Raw genomic sequence first — 15,318 nt, 5'->3', positions numbered from 1 at the left:
GAGAAGATTCAGGAGTATGAAACATCATGACATCAGCCAAATTAGACCATTTTAACCCATAATCTTGTCAGAAATGCCTACAAAAGTTTTCACATATGTTCTCAACTTCTAGTATTTGGTAACAGCAGATGCTAGTGTTAGAATCTTATGCGAGAGAGAAGTTTCAGAATACATTATAATGATACTAGTTAATGTCTACTGAACACTTAGGGTCATTTTAAAAAAATATGTATGCAGTAACTTTGTACTTATCTTTGTGAGGTAGATAAGCACTATTATCTTCTGTATTTTACTTACAAGGAATCTACTGCACAGAGTTTCCTGATTAACTAGCAATTGGAAGAATTTTACTTCAAATCCAGTCATTCTTTTTGGAGCGTGGGCTCTTAACCACTTTTCTTCCTCCCACATCTATTGTTTACACCACAGGCAACAATGATTCATAGGGGATATCCACCATGGACTCCTTGGTGTGGCACCCTAAAATTTGTTCAAGGATCTCAGCTAGGAAAGCATTTGACAGAAGATAAAACACGCAATAGTGGAGTCAGGAGACTGGATTAAAGACAACTGCTGCCAATAGGAAATCTGAATGTATTGCAAGCTGAGAAAAGATGAAACAGTATGCAGGAGGGAAGTATTGAGTGGTGCTTAGTGAGAACACTTATTTTCTTCTCTCTTGCTTAGCTCATTCTGGAAATGAATTAATGAGTGAAATAATTTGGGCTCTAAACAGTTCTGTTCAAATGATAACCCCCACTTCATGTCTATGGTGTGCCCCCCTGGTATTAAGGGAGACTGATGGGAAGCCAGTGGTTAGGGAGGCAGCACTATGTGATCTGTAATCTGGGGCACTAGACAAGCACATGGGAGAGAGAATTGTGTAGACGGAGTAGCCAGTGATGAATTTTAAGAAAGGTGGTGCTAATGAGTTCATTCTAAGGCAAAAAAAGTTTGTGGAGGACAGGAGCAGGGTCTGGTCATCAGGGAAACCTGTTCCCCGCTGGCAACTGATGTTGTAATGAGGTCTTAGCCTTGGTACCTCCAGCCCACAGGGGAAGACTAGAGCCACTGTTACCTTCTATTTAGGTAGAGCTCATTTAATCTTGTACTCCTGTTTCTCCCATTACAGAATAGAAAGGGCTGCCACACTGTATAGTTACAGCTTCTCTCTTACCTGTCATGTTTGTAGAAAAATATTTGGTAGTTACAGTCTTGTGCATAATTTCAGTGAACCTGGGAATTAAAAAATCAAACTCCCTAAATTTGGGGGTATTTGGTACGAACAGTTTTTTCTGTCTACCTGTATCTAATATGTAGCACTCTTTGCAATAATTCTTATCTGGGCTTATCACTGTTGTATAAGTTGACGTGCATTTAAAGTACTGTAAGTAGGTAGTTTCTCTAGAAATGCAGATATTCAATTTTGAAACCCCACCATATAGAGATAGCCACATAAACAGCTTGTTGAATATTTCTCCAAACTCTACTCTTGAATACATAAACTCATGAGGGTATGTGGTAGGCAGACTTTCCCCTAAGTAAATATAGATCTATACATGTTTAATAACATCTACCTTGTGTTCTTTTATAGAACGTACCACGGTTTACTTCACCAGCTCCTTGTCTATTTATTGGTAAAGCTCCACATTGGTCATAGCTCCACATGAAAATATCTGACTGTGCTAATCCTGATTTTATGGTTTTGTTGTTATATTCACAGAGTTTTTGGTATTTATCCATTGACAAGGGATGGTGAGTCCTTATAGAAAAGAAAGAACATGAAACTGATGTCTAAGGAGAACCAAGCTCTGCTCCCAGTTCTGCTACTTAGTAGTTATGTGACCTTAAAATTACTTTACCTTTCTGATGGTAAAATAATGTTATGGATATGCGTAATACTTAAGATTTGTTCTAGTAATCTGAAGAGAGTATTACTATTTCTGATCACCGCTTAAGTGCTCCTGTCAGCTTTTTGCGCAGTGCCTCTTTGGTGCTCAGCACAGTGGCAATACACACTAGATTCCCAACACACATGCTCTGAAGGATAGAGCAGTACAGCCACTGAGTCTGTCTCCTCACCTTCCCCCATGATGAGCCATCTCCATGGCTCCTAATTTGGCTTTGTTTGGTCCCAGTGAACCTAAGACATTTTCATGTTTGCTACCTTTCTTTTGAATTTGTGCCTTTGTATGTACATTTTTAAATTGTTTGTATATGGTGTGGGTGTGTGTGTGTGTGTGTGTGTGTGTGTGTGTGTGTGTGATGGCAGAGAGAAGTATCTTGAGTAATTTTTAAAGTGTTAGTTTTCCTTCCATCGATTCTTTTCATTTTTCCCTCTCCATGCTTTCCTCCCATCTTTTCTTTTCCCCCATTTCTTGTCTTTCCTTTTCACGATTTATAGAAATGGAGAGTAATGGTATTCATTCTGTTTTAGTCACTAGTGACTTTTATCACTATTTCATAAAAAATTATCAGAAATCCCTTATTTGAGAAAACTACCTCAACCAATGAAATGTTGGTATAAGTATTCAAGAGTAAGTAGGGATTGTACTATATCGCTATGCTGAAAAAAATGTGTTGATCTAGAATAGAAGTGATGAAAACTAATTTTACTGAGTTACTTTACTCACTTTATCCAAGACCCAATTATTTTGAAGATTTAATTTAAGGAAAATTTAATAGCCATATTGTGGACATTCCAAGGGTGAGCAGGTGCCTTTAATTGTTCAGTATATGTCCTGAACCAGTTTTGAGTGAATTCTTTCAGAAAAAGTTATGTACTTTATGTACTTTATTCTCTTCTGAATGAAAGTATTCTGTACATATTGAACTTTTTCTATTTTGGGGATGCTCACAGGAAGTATTTAATATATCATGCTTTAATTAAGAGGTGCTTTCAGAGACTCTTCAAGAGAGATGTTTAATCTTAATCTTGTGCTTTGTGGACCAGTATTCTGCACTGTTAAATAGTTTTCCTGTCTCTTCTGGGGATGAGGTCCCAGCTGACCGATCTGACTCTTACAGGCCTCTTTACCTCTAGCTCTTTATAGCTCCATCCCCCTTCTTACTGTTTCAGTTTAGTGGTGTCTAGTTATGTAACAAAACACACAAACTTAAGAATTTTAATAAATGAATGACAAATACTACATAAGAGTGGTTTTAAAAGACTTTCTCAGTATATTTATTCAACTTAGTTCTTACCTAAATTCCAGAGGTATTTGTTTTCTGGAGGAGTTTTCTTCAGATAGCGGTTTTCTGGTATGTAACCCACAATTCTGGTGTGAATGTGAACTCTTTCTTTTTAAGCCAGAAGAGGTGGCTTTGCCCTCATCCCTGCAGGTGCATAACCCCCATTTATGCTGTTTCATTTGTATCTGACCACTTGGTTCTTGTTTTGCAGTCCTCAGTCTGTCCCAGATCGTCTGAGAATCCGGGTGAACAAAATCAGTTTACAAGACTATGAAGGATTCCACTATGACAAAGAGAAACTCCGGGAAGCTTGTAAGTTGCAAGTGTGTAATGGATTTCATGTGAACCACATGTCTTCAGCTTCTTGATTCTCTTTTGTTTGATGGATAGGTTCAGTAAGCCCATGTGTCTGAAAACATGGTTAGAGAAGTGAAGAGAAATATGGTAATATGTGAGCTTCTGGTCATACTATATGGGCTGGGGAATAACTAAGAATGAAAAGCAGTGGAGTCCAGTCATTCTGCTGTGGGACCCACATCAGGAGCTCTGGACTTGTTTAGCACTTTAGTATCAGTGTTATCTAAAATGAGAAAAAGCTGGTGACACTGCATGGTAACATTCACAAATGCTTTGAGTAACACCAGACTCTTCCTGGAGCCTGCATTATCAAATACTTTCCTCATCTTTTTGTAGGTGCAGTGCACACCTACCACTTTGATTTCCTAGGCTGTTGTATTTATGTAAAAGAAAGGCTCACAGAATGTGAGACGTTATGATCACTGAATGATTCATTAATAATGAAGGACCATTGTTTCTGAAATTTTCAGTTAAATCCACACATGAATTACTTTTCACGTTTATATTTCCTTTATATCTCTTTAAATACATAACTAATTGTTAGCTTACTTCATTAATCTTCATTCACTAGAGATTTATTAAGCAGAACTCTGACCAGTCTCCCAACGTAAGTGCAGTAGAAAGTGGAAGAGGCCATAGTTAACTTAGCAGGAACTGGGGTGGGAAATGTCCCAGGGGGATTTCAGATTCCTGAATCTGTGATCTACAGAGAGCTTTGTGGATGGAAATCCAGAACGTAGGACAATCTTAGGAGGGGTTGGAAAATTCTTAGTATGCTGTGAGCCAGTGTCCTTTCCCCTGGTGGCCCATGCACAGAGCCTGCTACAGACTTCTCTGTTCTTCAGCTGCTTGAGCTTCCTCTGTCCTTTTGGTTGATTTCCTTAAGCATCAGTACCTTTGGTTTTGTCTTAACCTTCACTTCCATTCTTCACTCTCATTTCTTTGGTAGCAAAGTAGGACTGAATGGGGAGTAGTTCTCTAAATCTCTGCTTTTCTTCCTTCTGTTAACACCATTATATTTTCTAATGTAAATGACATCTAAATTTGAGTGATGAATACATACATGTGTAAAATTGCAGTGAAAAGATAGCTACAGTATACATTCAATTGACTTTTAGAAGCTGTTGATTAGGAAGAAGAATGTTTTGTGTTCTTCATTTTGAATTTCCAAATGAGCAGCATAAAAAATAGTAAAAGATAATGAATCTCAAGCCATAGTTTGACTTTTACTATCAACTTTGAAGAAAGTCAGTAGGGACTGGGGATGAATTTGAAATTTCGGAATGAAATGAGATTTGTTGTTTACCTGTTCCCTTTCAATGATATGTTCTATCTTTTCTGTGACATTCTTTGTATACCATTGCTAGAGGTAATTGTGATTGGAGTTTTTATAGAAAAATGATGTTTCCGAGCACATGCTTTGCTCATCATACCTTATGTGATAAAATTTCTATGTGGAAAAATATCTTAAATAGGGACAAGTATTTGGCATAAATGTATGTCCAACAAGTTCAGTGGTCTTTGGAACCTGAAAAGGGGATATTATAAAGATCTGAGCTTGAAAAATTGGATTTAAAATTTGATTTAAAAATTGAATTGGATTTAAAAGTTACATCAGTCATTCTATTTTTAACATATGACAGTGATGCTTCCTAGTTGCCCATGAAAGTTTATCCTTTGAAGTTATAGCTTTTACTCTTAACTTTGTTCTTTTCCATGGCTCCAACTTGTAACTGATGACAACAAGCTCATGGGAGCTTACAGACTTCAAACTGAATACAATGGCACAAAAAAAAAAACAGTTTATGTGTGATGTGTATGCCAAATTAGATACTGTTTCAGAAGCATTAATTAAATGCAAATCCCAGAACACATCTAGATAACCAATCTAGAGTCTAGGAATATACTCTGACCTGTATCCTAGGAGAAGAAAAAGTGAGCTCTTTTAAAACAATTCATTGATAGCCAACAAAGTTTGAACTAAAACAGCAGTGTGTTAATCAGTTTGAAAAATGAGTTTCCTTTCTCAATGGCATGAGTAAATGATTTATTCAGGCAGCATGTAGCTGTTCGCCATCAGCATTTAACAGATTCTTGCCCATGTGTCTAAATTGCTGCTCATAGAGATTACAAGCGTGGATGTTTGTTGTCTACCAAAGTTCTGCTTCTATCTGTAATGAAGAACTCCCTGATAATGCAGAACTTCAGCTCCTTTAATTGGTTTACTTATTTCAGCATGAAGATGACTGTACTATGTCCAATATTTCCCATCTCCCTTCCATTTAGAAAACCCTCTCTAAAAGAAAGGATGAGTCCTTGACAATCTCTTTCCCAGGTTGTGTTGATTAATTTCAGACTTTGTTAAAACAGTCTCCCTCACTGTTGTGTTTAGATCTAAACATCTCCCTGTAGCCTCCTGTACCTGGAATGTAATTGGATTACAAAGGTGTGCTATTCACTAGTGGATTACTCCACTTGTGAGTTCTTAGCTGACTTGCTCTTAGAAGATGCTCCTCCTTATATCTGGGTTACTTGTGACAAGACCTGGAAGGTTATATTCTTCTCCCTGGCTCCTCCCATGTTTCTTTGCTTCCTAAGAATTATGAGTTGAGATCTTCTTCTCTGCCATGCCTCTCTGCCATCTTGTTTCTGTCTTGGAGCCTGCTGACCATGGACTGAAACTGTGAGCCAGATAAACATGTCCTCCTTTAAATTGCTAGTGTCAGGTATTGTGTCTCAACATTGGGAAATGACAATAGTGCACACTGGAGTTGATGGTTATAGTTTGCAATAAGGGAATGTTTACTCAACTGAAAAGATAGAAAGTAAAGAGAAAGTGGCCATATTAAAAAATATTTCAAAGCCAATCTATAATAATTTCAGCAGAAAATCACTACCATCAGCTGAATGCGGTATGTAAATGAATCATTTAATTATGCATGAAGTCATATGGACTGGGTAAAGATAGTCTTGTTTTCTAGCTCTGAAAGCAATTCATTGACCAGGCATGTATTTTTTATATCTAGAATAACTTGATACTGGCCAAAACATAACTCTATCCCATGAGAACTGATTAAGATTAAATTAATACTAGCTAACTCTGTATGTTTGAATTGTTACGATATTTCACAAAAGTCTAGGGCCTAGAACACTAATAGCTAGAGTCAGTTTTGAGCCAACTGAAAACAATTATATTCTATAAAGGTGATGCTCAACAACACTTTAACACCCACTGTCTCAGTATAAGGAATATAATGTATAGTACATATGTGCTAAATATATTGGTTGATATTCATGACATTAGGATCTCTAAATTAGGTACAGCATTCAGGCATTTTCACTAATGGAATTTCCCTGGTAAATGATTTAGTAAAAAAGTCAGAAAAGTTTGTATTGAAATCTCAGTTGCAACCCTGGCAAGTAATTTAATTTCTCTAATGATAGAATCTCTCATCCCTAAAATGAGAATATAATTGCAACCTCATAGGGTGCTGGGGTTAAAAGTAATCTCATACATGAAACCCATGGTGCTAAGCCTGGCTCATTGCCATACCTCCAATCTGAAGGTTCATAAAGCCAGTCCCAAGGAGGGGCTGACTTCCTTGTACTTGTGCATGCCACCAGCCTCCAATTCAATTCCACAACTGCAAAAACTCAACTGAGAACACTTAAGTACATTTCCTCCTTCATCAGGTTAGTCCTGGGACCCCTCGTGTATACCAGAATCTATGGGTGGTCAAATTTTTATATAAAAAAGATTGGTATTTGCATATAATCTTTGCACTTCCTTTTATATACTTTAAATCATCTCTAGATCACTATGACATGTAACATAATATAAATGTTAGGTAAATAATTACCATACTGTGTTTTTTAAAAATTTTATTTAAAAGGAAAAAGAGAAAAACACAAAACAAAACAAAGCGGTGTAAGGGTACACGTAATATAGAACTACAAAAAAAAAAAAAAAAGTAAGAAATCACCTGTTAATAGATTACATATTATCATCTTAGAAATAGTTGCTCAAATCACAGTATCAAAGAATACAAAGTGGACATTCAAACAGTGAGACTGCAAACAGCTGTGTTCAATGATCCAAAAACATTAATATAGTCAGCTATTTAACACCCCTCAACACACTTGCTGTTATATCCTGTATTTTTATCCTGAATTTGCTTTTATTATGCCTACTAGTATAAAAGATTACTCTGCTGACAAGATATTTAGACCTATAAGTCATGTACACACATGCCCATATTTGATGAGCTGGACAGATATTTACAATTTGGATCCTCTGCTACCCATCACTGAATATTTTTAAATTTTATATTTTGAAATAATTTTAGATTTGTAAGACTGTTACAAAGTGCTACAGAGAGTTTATATTACTGAGGTACAGTTGTTGAGGAAGCATACTGCTACATTAAAGTAAACTGTTGGAATTTCTACTCCAGGGTGCAGTCCAGTACACCCCATTTTACATTAAACTGGTCTGTCTCTCCCCTGTCTCTGATACTGACTGAGCATGGTTTTAAGTTTATTATTGGACAGCAATCTGGTAGAATATCCTCTCTAACTTTCATGGGGGTTCTACTTATAATTAAACTGGTATCATGCATGCTTGGAAAGAATATTGCAGAGGTGGACAACACTTCTTGACTCACTATAGCAAGAGCTACCTGATACTGGGTGCCATGTTGGGTGATATTAACCTGATCATATGGTTAAGATGATATTTGACACTCTGTGCTGTTTCTTAAATCTACTATAAAATTACTGTTTTTCTCCTTCTTGCTGTATTTTTCAGAAGTCAGTAAGTCTAACCCACTTGCAAAATGGGAGGAAAGCTGGATGTGGTGGCACATACCTATAATCCCAGCAATCTTGGAGGTTGAGGCAGCAGGGTTCCAAATTTAAGCCCACACTAAGCAACTTTTTGACTTAGCACAATTCTGTCCAAAAATAAAAATAAAAGAAAGTAAAGGACTGGGGGTATAGCTCAGTGTGGGGGCACTGTTTTCAACTCCAGTACTAAAACAAGCAAGGGGGTTGGTAGGAAAAGTTTCTCATTATTCCCAGCTTCCAGTTATCATGGCTCCGGTTATCAATAAATATCTAAAATTGATGGAGCCATTTAATCATCATCTGTTCATAATTTTAACAACTACATAATTGCATCAGTTAAATGCCAGAGATTATGCCAGATGCTGGAGATTTGAAAGACGAAAGTAAAATACCTAGTAGTGAAATCTAATTCATTCAAAACACATACACCTTTATTTAGTTCTTATAAGCAAGCCATGGTTGAAAAAAATCAGAATTAGCATCCAGACTTCTGAAAATTTTTTCACATGAGAAGGACTGTAATAGGCCTATAGAAATACTATATCCTGGGCAGCAATCCCTAGCCAGCACCCTTCAGAGTAATTGTACCCAACACAAGAAGTCCAGGGACCCCCCTCCATCCATTATCCACTTGTCTGAAAGAAACCAGAAACATGACAAGAGGAAAAACAAAGAAGTCTCCAGTCCCCAACACAAACACTACTGGCCCAGGAGACGTAAACACAGAAGAGATGGGGTTTCACACCTGTGATGTCTGAAAAAGCAGCATCTGATATAAATAATTATCTTCATGACATTACAAAAGAACTAAAAACAGAAATTCTGATACAAGTAAAGGGAGATATAAGAAAAACAAAGAAATGCTAAGTACCTCTCAAGAAGATACATCGGAGCATAGAAAAAGGAGAGAAACTTTCAATGAAGAATATAAACAAAATCTAGAATACGTGAAACAGACTCAAAGAGATTACCAGGAAATTAAAAACTCCATTGAAAGCTGGCAAAACTACTAGAAAGAAACTAAAGATAGACTATCAAACCTTGAAGACAGGTATGCAGCTTGTGATCACAAAAGGAAAGATCTCTTAAAAATAACAAGGAAACAGGAAGTAACAATGCAAAAGCTAGAAGACGACAGGAGGACCTATAACTTAAGAATAAAAAATGTGAGCGAAGAAGCAGGAGTAAACACAAATGAAATACAAAAGTTATTTACAGAAATAATTAAAACTTCCCAAACATAGGAAAAGGAAATGTTATCCAGATATATGAGGCATACAGACCTCCAGCCAGCTATAACCAAAATAGATCTATACCCAGACATATAATAATCAAGGTCCCAGAAATTCAACACAAGAACAGAATATTAAAAGCTGTCAGAGAAAAAAAGCAAATCACCTATAAAGGAAAACCCATCAGAATCACAGCAGACTTCTCAACACAAACCATCAAATCAAGAAGAGCTTGGAAGAAAGTATTCCAAGCCCTGAAAGAAAATAACCTACAACTCAGATTGATGTAACCTACAGAACTATCTCTAAAAATTAATAGGGAAACAAGATGCTTCCATGACAAAGAGGAACTAGGGGAGTTCATGACTACCAATCCAGCTCTACAAAAAATACTAAAGGACATTTCTAGAGGAGACAGAAAAGAAGACCATGATTTCAAGAATAGCAACAGAGGAGGCTCACTGAATGGGATAGACAGTGGAATGAAGGGGAAAAGTAGACAACCAATGTGAGAAAAATAACATGGCAAAGATGAGGCAGAGAAGGTTGGCCATAATCGCTAACATAGATGCCCTCTAACACTAATAAAAAGAAACACAGGCAGAGTGGATCAGGAGATAGAGTCCATCAAGATGCTGTATATAAGAAATATATTTAACCTGAAAGAAGATTTATAGACTGAAAATCAAAGACGAGAAAATAATGCTCTATGTGACAGGGAACCAGAAAAAAGTAGGGATAGCTTGCCCATCAGCTGCCAATTGGTTGGAAAGACATAACACTTTTATACAATGGAGAACTGCTTAGCTATACAGAAGGAAAACCTTGAGTGTCTTATAGATAAATGGATACAACTTGAGACCAAGCTCAGGGGTAAAAAGGTTTAGAACCACTTAAGTAAATGGCAGGTTGCCTCCCTAATCTAAAAGCTAAAGGAGTTATTGGGATACAAAATGTACAATGCACCCTGGGAAAGTGAAAGGGGAGGAATTGTCTAAAAATGGAAGGCAGTGTCATTGGTAATGGCATGTATCATGATTTGAAACCCATATTGCTTTCACTGCTCTGTTTAGCTCGGTTATATTCTTTTCCAGTTTATCTATTTGTACTACATTTGAGGACATAGACAGCTATTCAAAAGATAGCAGAATATACTACAGTAATCATTTTTAATTTCCAGTTAACTTAGTCTGAAACCCTATATTGCTTTCACTGCCTTGTTTTGACTGATTTTATTCAAATCTGTTACGTTTGTTAGTATCAAGTCTGAGAATATACGCAGCTAAAGTGAAGACAGTAAGATTCACTATGATGCCCATTCTGGTTTGACTATTACCCTCTTTTGAAGTCCTATAATGTCTCCAATGTTTTGTTTTTATTGACTTCGTTCCATACTGCTATGTTCAATTTTATTATACCTGATGATATGGGCAATTCTATTGAAGATAACAAGAGACATCATGGTAACCATTGTAGATCACTTTATATTGTGGTTTTAAATCATGTAATATGTCCATCCTTTTGTTTTGAATAATCCCATTTTTTTCTCATTTGGTTTTATTCTTTTCAAAATAAAAAAAATACTTTCTGCATATTTTCCCAGAAAACATCAGTTAAATAATTGAAGGAGGAGATAATACATATACATGCATGCACACATTCAGGCATCAACATGGTAACCCTGTCTGCTTGTAACAAGTTGTGCAAACTTGAGCAGATCATTTGTCTTCTGTCTTCATTTTCCTTGTCTGCTAAAGGCACTGTTTAAACTAAGTATTTCTTAAAAACATACCAAATTACAGTAAATATTTAGCCTGTAGAAATTATGTAGAATTTAAAATTTTCTTTTGATATATTTGTTAGAGAAGTTTTCAAAGTTCCAATACACTCATAACTAGTGTAAGCACTAAAAAGTCATGTAAGTGCATTTTATTACAGTAGTTTGCTAAAACTTCTGGTTGCTTTTCTGTATGTTGCTTCATCTGAAATTGAATCTTCCCTTCTCATTTAACAAGGTGCAGGAATTGTTTAGTAGAGCTTAGGCCTCTCTTTGAAGGAGATAGGCTTTCCAATTTGAAATTCGTGTGGGGAATTAAATGTTACCGGTTTGTCCCTGGTATGGCATTCATTGCTTGTTCCCTTCCCAAGTATATTTATATTTATCCCTATTTTCATAGATTGATATTTGACTAGAGTTTTGTGTTTATTTTCTTTCACAGTCCTTCTCTATTATCTCTGTCTTTATCGTTCTATTTAAAAATATAATGTTAAAAAAGTTATAATAGCCAACACACATTGTGCTGTCCCTATGAGCTAGAAAGTATATTTATTTTTCTGTGAGTATAATGTAATTTCAGTCTTTTATCATCTTTATAAGTTAGGTAGTATTGTTATCTCTGTTTTACATATAAAGGCACTGAGACACAGAAAACAAGTAAACTAGAAGCAATCAACTTTCTGAATACTTAATCAGTGATGTCTGTTTCCTCCAAGTAGTGCTGCTTATGTAAATTATATTTCATAAGTGAAACTTTGTATGTCATTCATTCATTCATTTATAAAGCCATTCACATGCCTTTTTACACTTAAACTCACTGTTATCTTATTTTACCAAACTAGTTTGTTGGACAACTTTGTTTTTGTATCTCCCTTCAGTGCCAAATAAATCTCCTGTTCATAAATTCAGCACATTTATTGGCTGCTTCACATGTTTATAGTACTGTTATAAGTGATGGGACTATAAGTGATGGGACTGTGGAAAAGTGATCACCCTCATAGAGTTATAGTACAGTGAGAGAAACAGATAAATGAATATTTTATTATACTAGGTAATCTTTATAATAATATAATATGAAGGAAAACAAAGCAGTAAAAGGACAGAGTATCCTGTTTTTGATAAGGTAAGAAGAATGCCTTTCCAAATAGGTGTTATTTAAGTGGCGACTTGCAACGCAAGAACACAAGAACAGATGGGTCCCCAAGGAAAGAGTATCCCCAGCCAGGAAGCATGGCAGACACTGCCTCAGTGGTGGAAGCGTTCATGGGATATTTAGCGAACAACAAGGAGATCCATGTGTTTGGAACTTGGTTGGTTAGGTGGAGAAGTATGAGGATAATTTCAAACTTGTAGGAAAGGATGAACAAATAGAGAAGGCTTGAGGATACAGAGAAAGTGTCATCAGAAAGTATTCTAACAATTGGGAAAGAACTGAAACAAACAGGGATGTATTTGAATAAATCTGGATGCTGAGTGGAGAGCTGATTTCAAGTTCAAAGAATGGAACTACGACAGCAGACACAATGCTGATGGTGCATTGCAGGTAAGAGGTAATAGGAATAAGGAAGTGAGATAAAGAAGTAGAGTTGGAGAGAAGCAGGTGGCATCTGCATGGGTTTGAGAGCCAGTGCTGATGGGATGAGATGACAGATTAACTGCTCTGAGAATGAAGGTGTGTCAAGGTTGCCTCTGAGATTCTAGTCTCAGCAACTTGGTCAACAAATGTGAGGAAAACGAGGAGGATCCAACAAGGAGACCAAGAAGGGGCATCTGCTGAACTGGAATGAAAGCAAGAGACCTTGTTAATCATAAGCCAGGAGAAGAAAACTGTCTTATCAAAAGGGAGAGCACAACTGTCAGATGTTTCAGAGAAGCTGAATAATTGCATGCTAAATATTGGTAATTAGACTTGGATGAAAGAGTGATTGTTAGTAACCTCACAACAGATATGGATTGAAAAAGGTGAAGGTGAATTAAGTTTCTTTCATGTGCAAATTAAAGCAAAGGAAGTAAATCAACATAGATTGCTCTTTTAAGGTGTTTAGCTGTAAAAAAAGAGAAAAATGGGTGGCTGCTGGCAAAGAAAGTACAGTCAAAGGAGGAATTTTTTTTTTTTTTTTTTTTTTATGGTTTGCAAGTGAGTACAGCAGGTGTTACTGCTGACAGACCAATCCACCAGAAAGGAAGAACTTGGCACAGAAGAAAGACGAAAGTTGTTGGGACTATGCTTTCAGGTGGGATGAGATGGGATCTGTGGGCAGTGGATGGCATGGAGACAGATGGGGCAAGTGCTCCAAGGACAAAGAGTAACAGCAGAGGAATTGGTACAGAAGAGGAATGCTACTTTCATTTTCTCATTTTACTTCTCTCAAGAAGTAAAGCTATACTAGGTGAGAGTAGGGAAGGCAGAGGGTGTCAGTTTTCAGGAAAAGATGAGAAAATTTGAAATAGTCCACCTGAAGACAAAATATTTGACACAGTTTGAAAAAGGAAGGTTTATTTTGGTTCATGGTTTCAGCTCATGCCAGCTCCAAGGTAGAAACATTATGGTAGAATGGAAAATTGCTTACTTCATGATGGCCAGGAAGCAGAGTGAGAGGGGAAAAGCCCCAAAAGAGATGTACTCTTCAAAGCCATATTCCTGATCACCTACTTCCTCCAACTAAACCCTACTTCCCAGTGCCAGCTTAGAAATGAACTCATCAATAGGTTCTCCACTGATGAAGTAAGGTCCTGATTCCATCACCTCTCTAGGCCTCACTCCTAGTAGCTCACTCAGCTGTGAACTCTGATGGGTTATCTGCTGATGAAGTGCGGGCCTTGTGATTCTATCACTTCTGTAGGTCCCACCTTGGAACATTACTGCCTTGAGGATCCACTCTTCAACACAGGGGTCTTTGGGACACACATTGAATTTAATACATAACATGTACTTTAGAAATGGATTGCCAAATTCATTGGCTTTGCCTAAACACGTGGAGCCTTATCTGCCATTTCTGGTAGTATTGGAAGGTCTTGGCATGTGAATAAATGTATTATCTTTCTGATTTTAAAGAACTCAGATTCCAAGGGAATATTTGGCACAAAAGTCTTATTGATAAAAATTCCTTTTTATCTAAATTGTGTTTATGATCCAAAGCCTTTCTTTGTAAGAAAGGATAATTTGCTTCCAGAGCCATGCAGTGTTGTTGTATTAGAAATTTGTAATGCTGAATCTCAGGAAAAGCAGTGGGGCCAAAGTATTGATAATGGTATTTTTAGTCCTTCATTATTAAAACAGCTTTTGATAATGAAAGCAGTCAGTTGCAGGTGAACAAATAGATACTCTATTCAAACTGATAATTCTCCATGTTGCTTATTAATCTTATGTAATATAGTAGCCAAATCTTTCCCACCCCTTGATACTAGGCATTGAACCTAATGTTAGGCAATACTTTTACCACTGAGCTGCATCTCCAGTCTATGTTATTTTTGTTTTATTAGTTTTAATTTTGATACAGGGTCTTACTAAGTCACTCAGCTGCTTAAATTAGCCTCATACTTGCAACCCTTCTGCCTCAGTCTCCAAAGTAGTTGAGATTACAGGCATGCACCACCATGCCAGCTAAAGTTAGTCAACTCTTATGCTTAATACCAACTTAGTCCATTTACTCATTGTCTTGCCAAGATGGGACCAGTCAGGGATGAAGCTCAGATGAGTTTTCTCTTTGTAATCTTATTGCTAAGATTCTTATATAAACTGATCACTTTTTCATTCATGTGAAATGTGTGAGTGGTATAATTTCAAACACCATAGTGTCATGTCCACCATTTTTAATAATGAATAGTAGTACTCAATATTTATTTAGTTCCTTGTGGTTTACAGCAGGCTGCTTCATACACCAGCCATATACATCATCACAGGGACACTTGAAA

At 36.7% G+C, this 15,318-nt stretch overlaps 1 protein-coding gene across 1 annotated transcript in view; it reads left to right on the top strand.

Moving 5' to 3' along the window:
• Window positions 1-15,318, top strand: part of Dgki (diacylglycerol kinase iota) — a 466,489-nt gene that overhangs the window by 340,894 nt on the left and 110,277 nt on the right. Inside the window, 1 exon segment of the mRNA XM_063250554.1 lies at window positions 3,404-3,504. Within this exon segment, the coding sequence (XP_063106624.1) occupies window positions 3,404-3,504 (101 nt within the window).

Source organism: Cavia porcellus, unplaced genomic scaffold (assembly GCF_034190915.1).
Source record: "Cavia porcellus strain 051 isolate PalLab524CR breed Dunkin Hartley unplaced genomic scaffold, mCavPor4.1 scaffold_6, whole genome shotgun sequence".
NCBI classification, from domain to species: Eukaryota; Metazoa; Chordata; class Mammalia; order Rodentia; family Caviidae; genus Cavia; species Cavia porcellus.
This window is presented reverse-complemented; position numbering and strand designations above follow the sequence as displayed.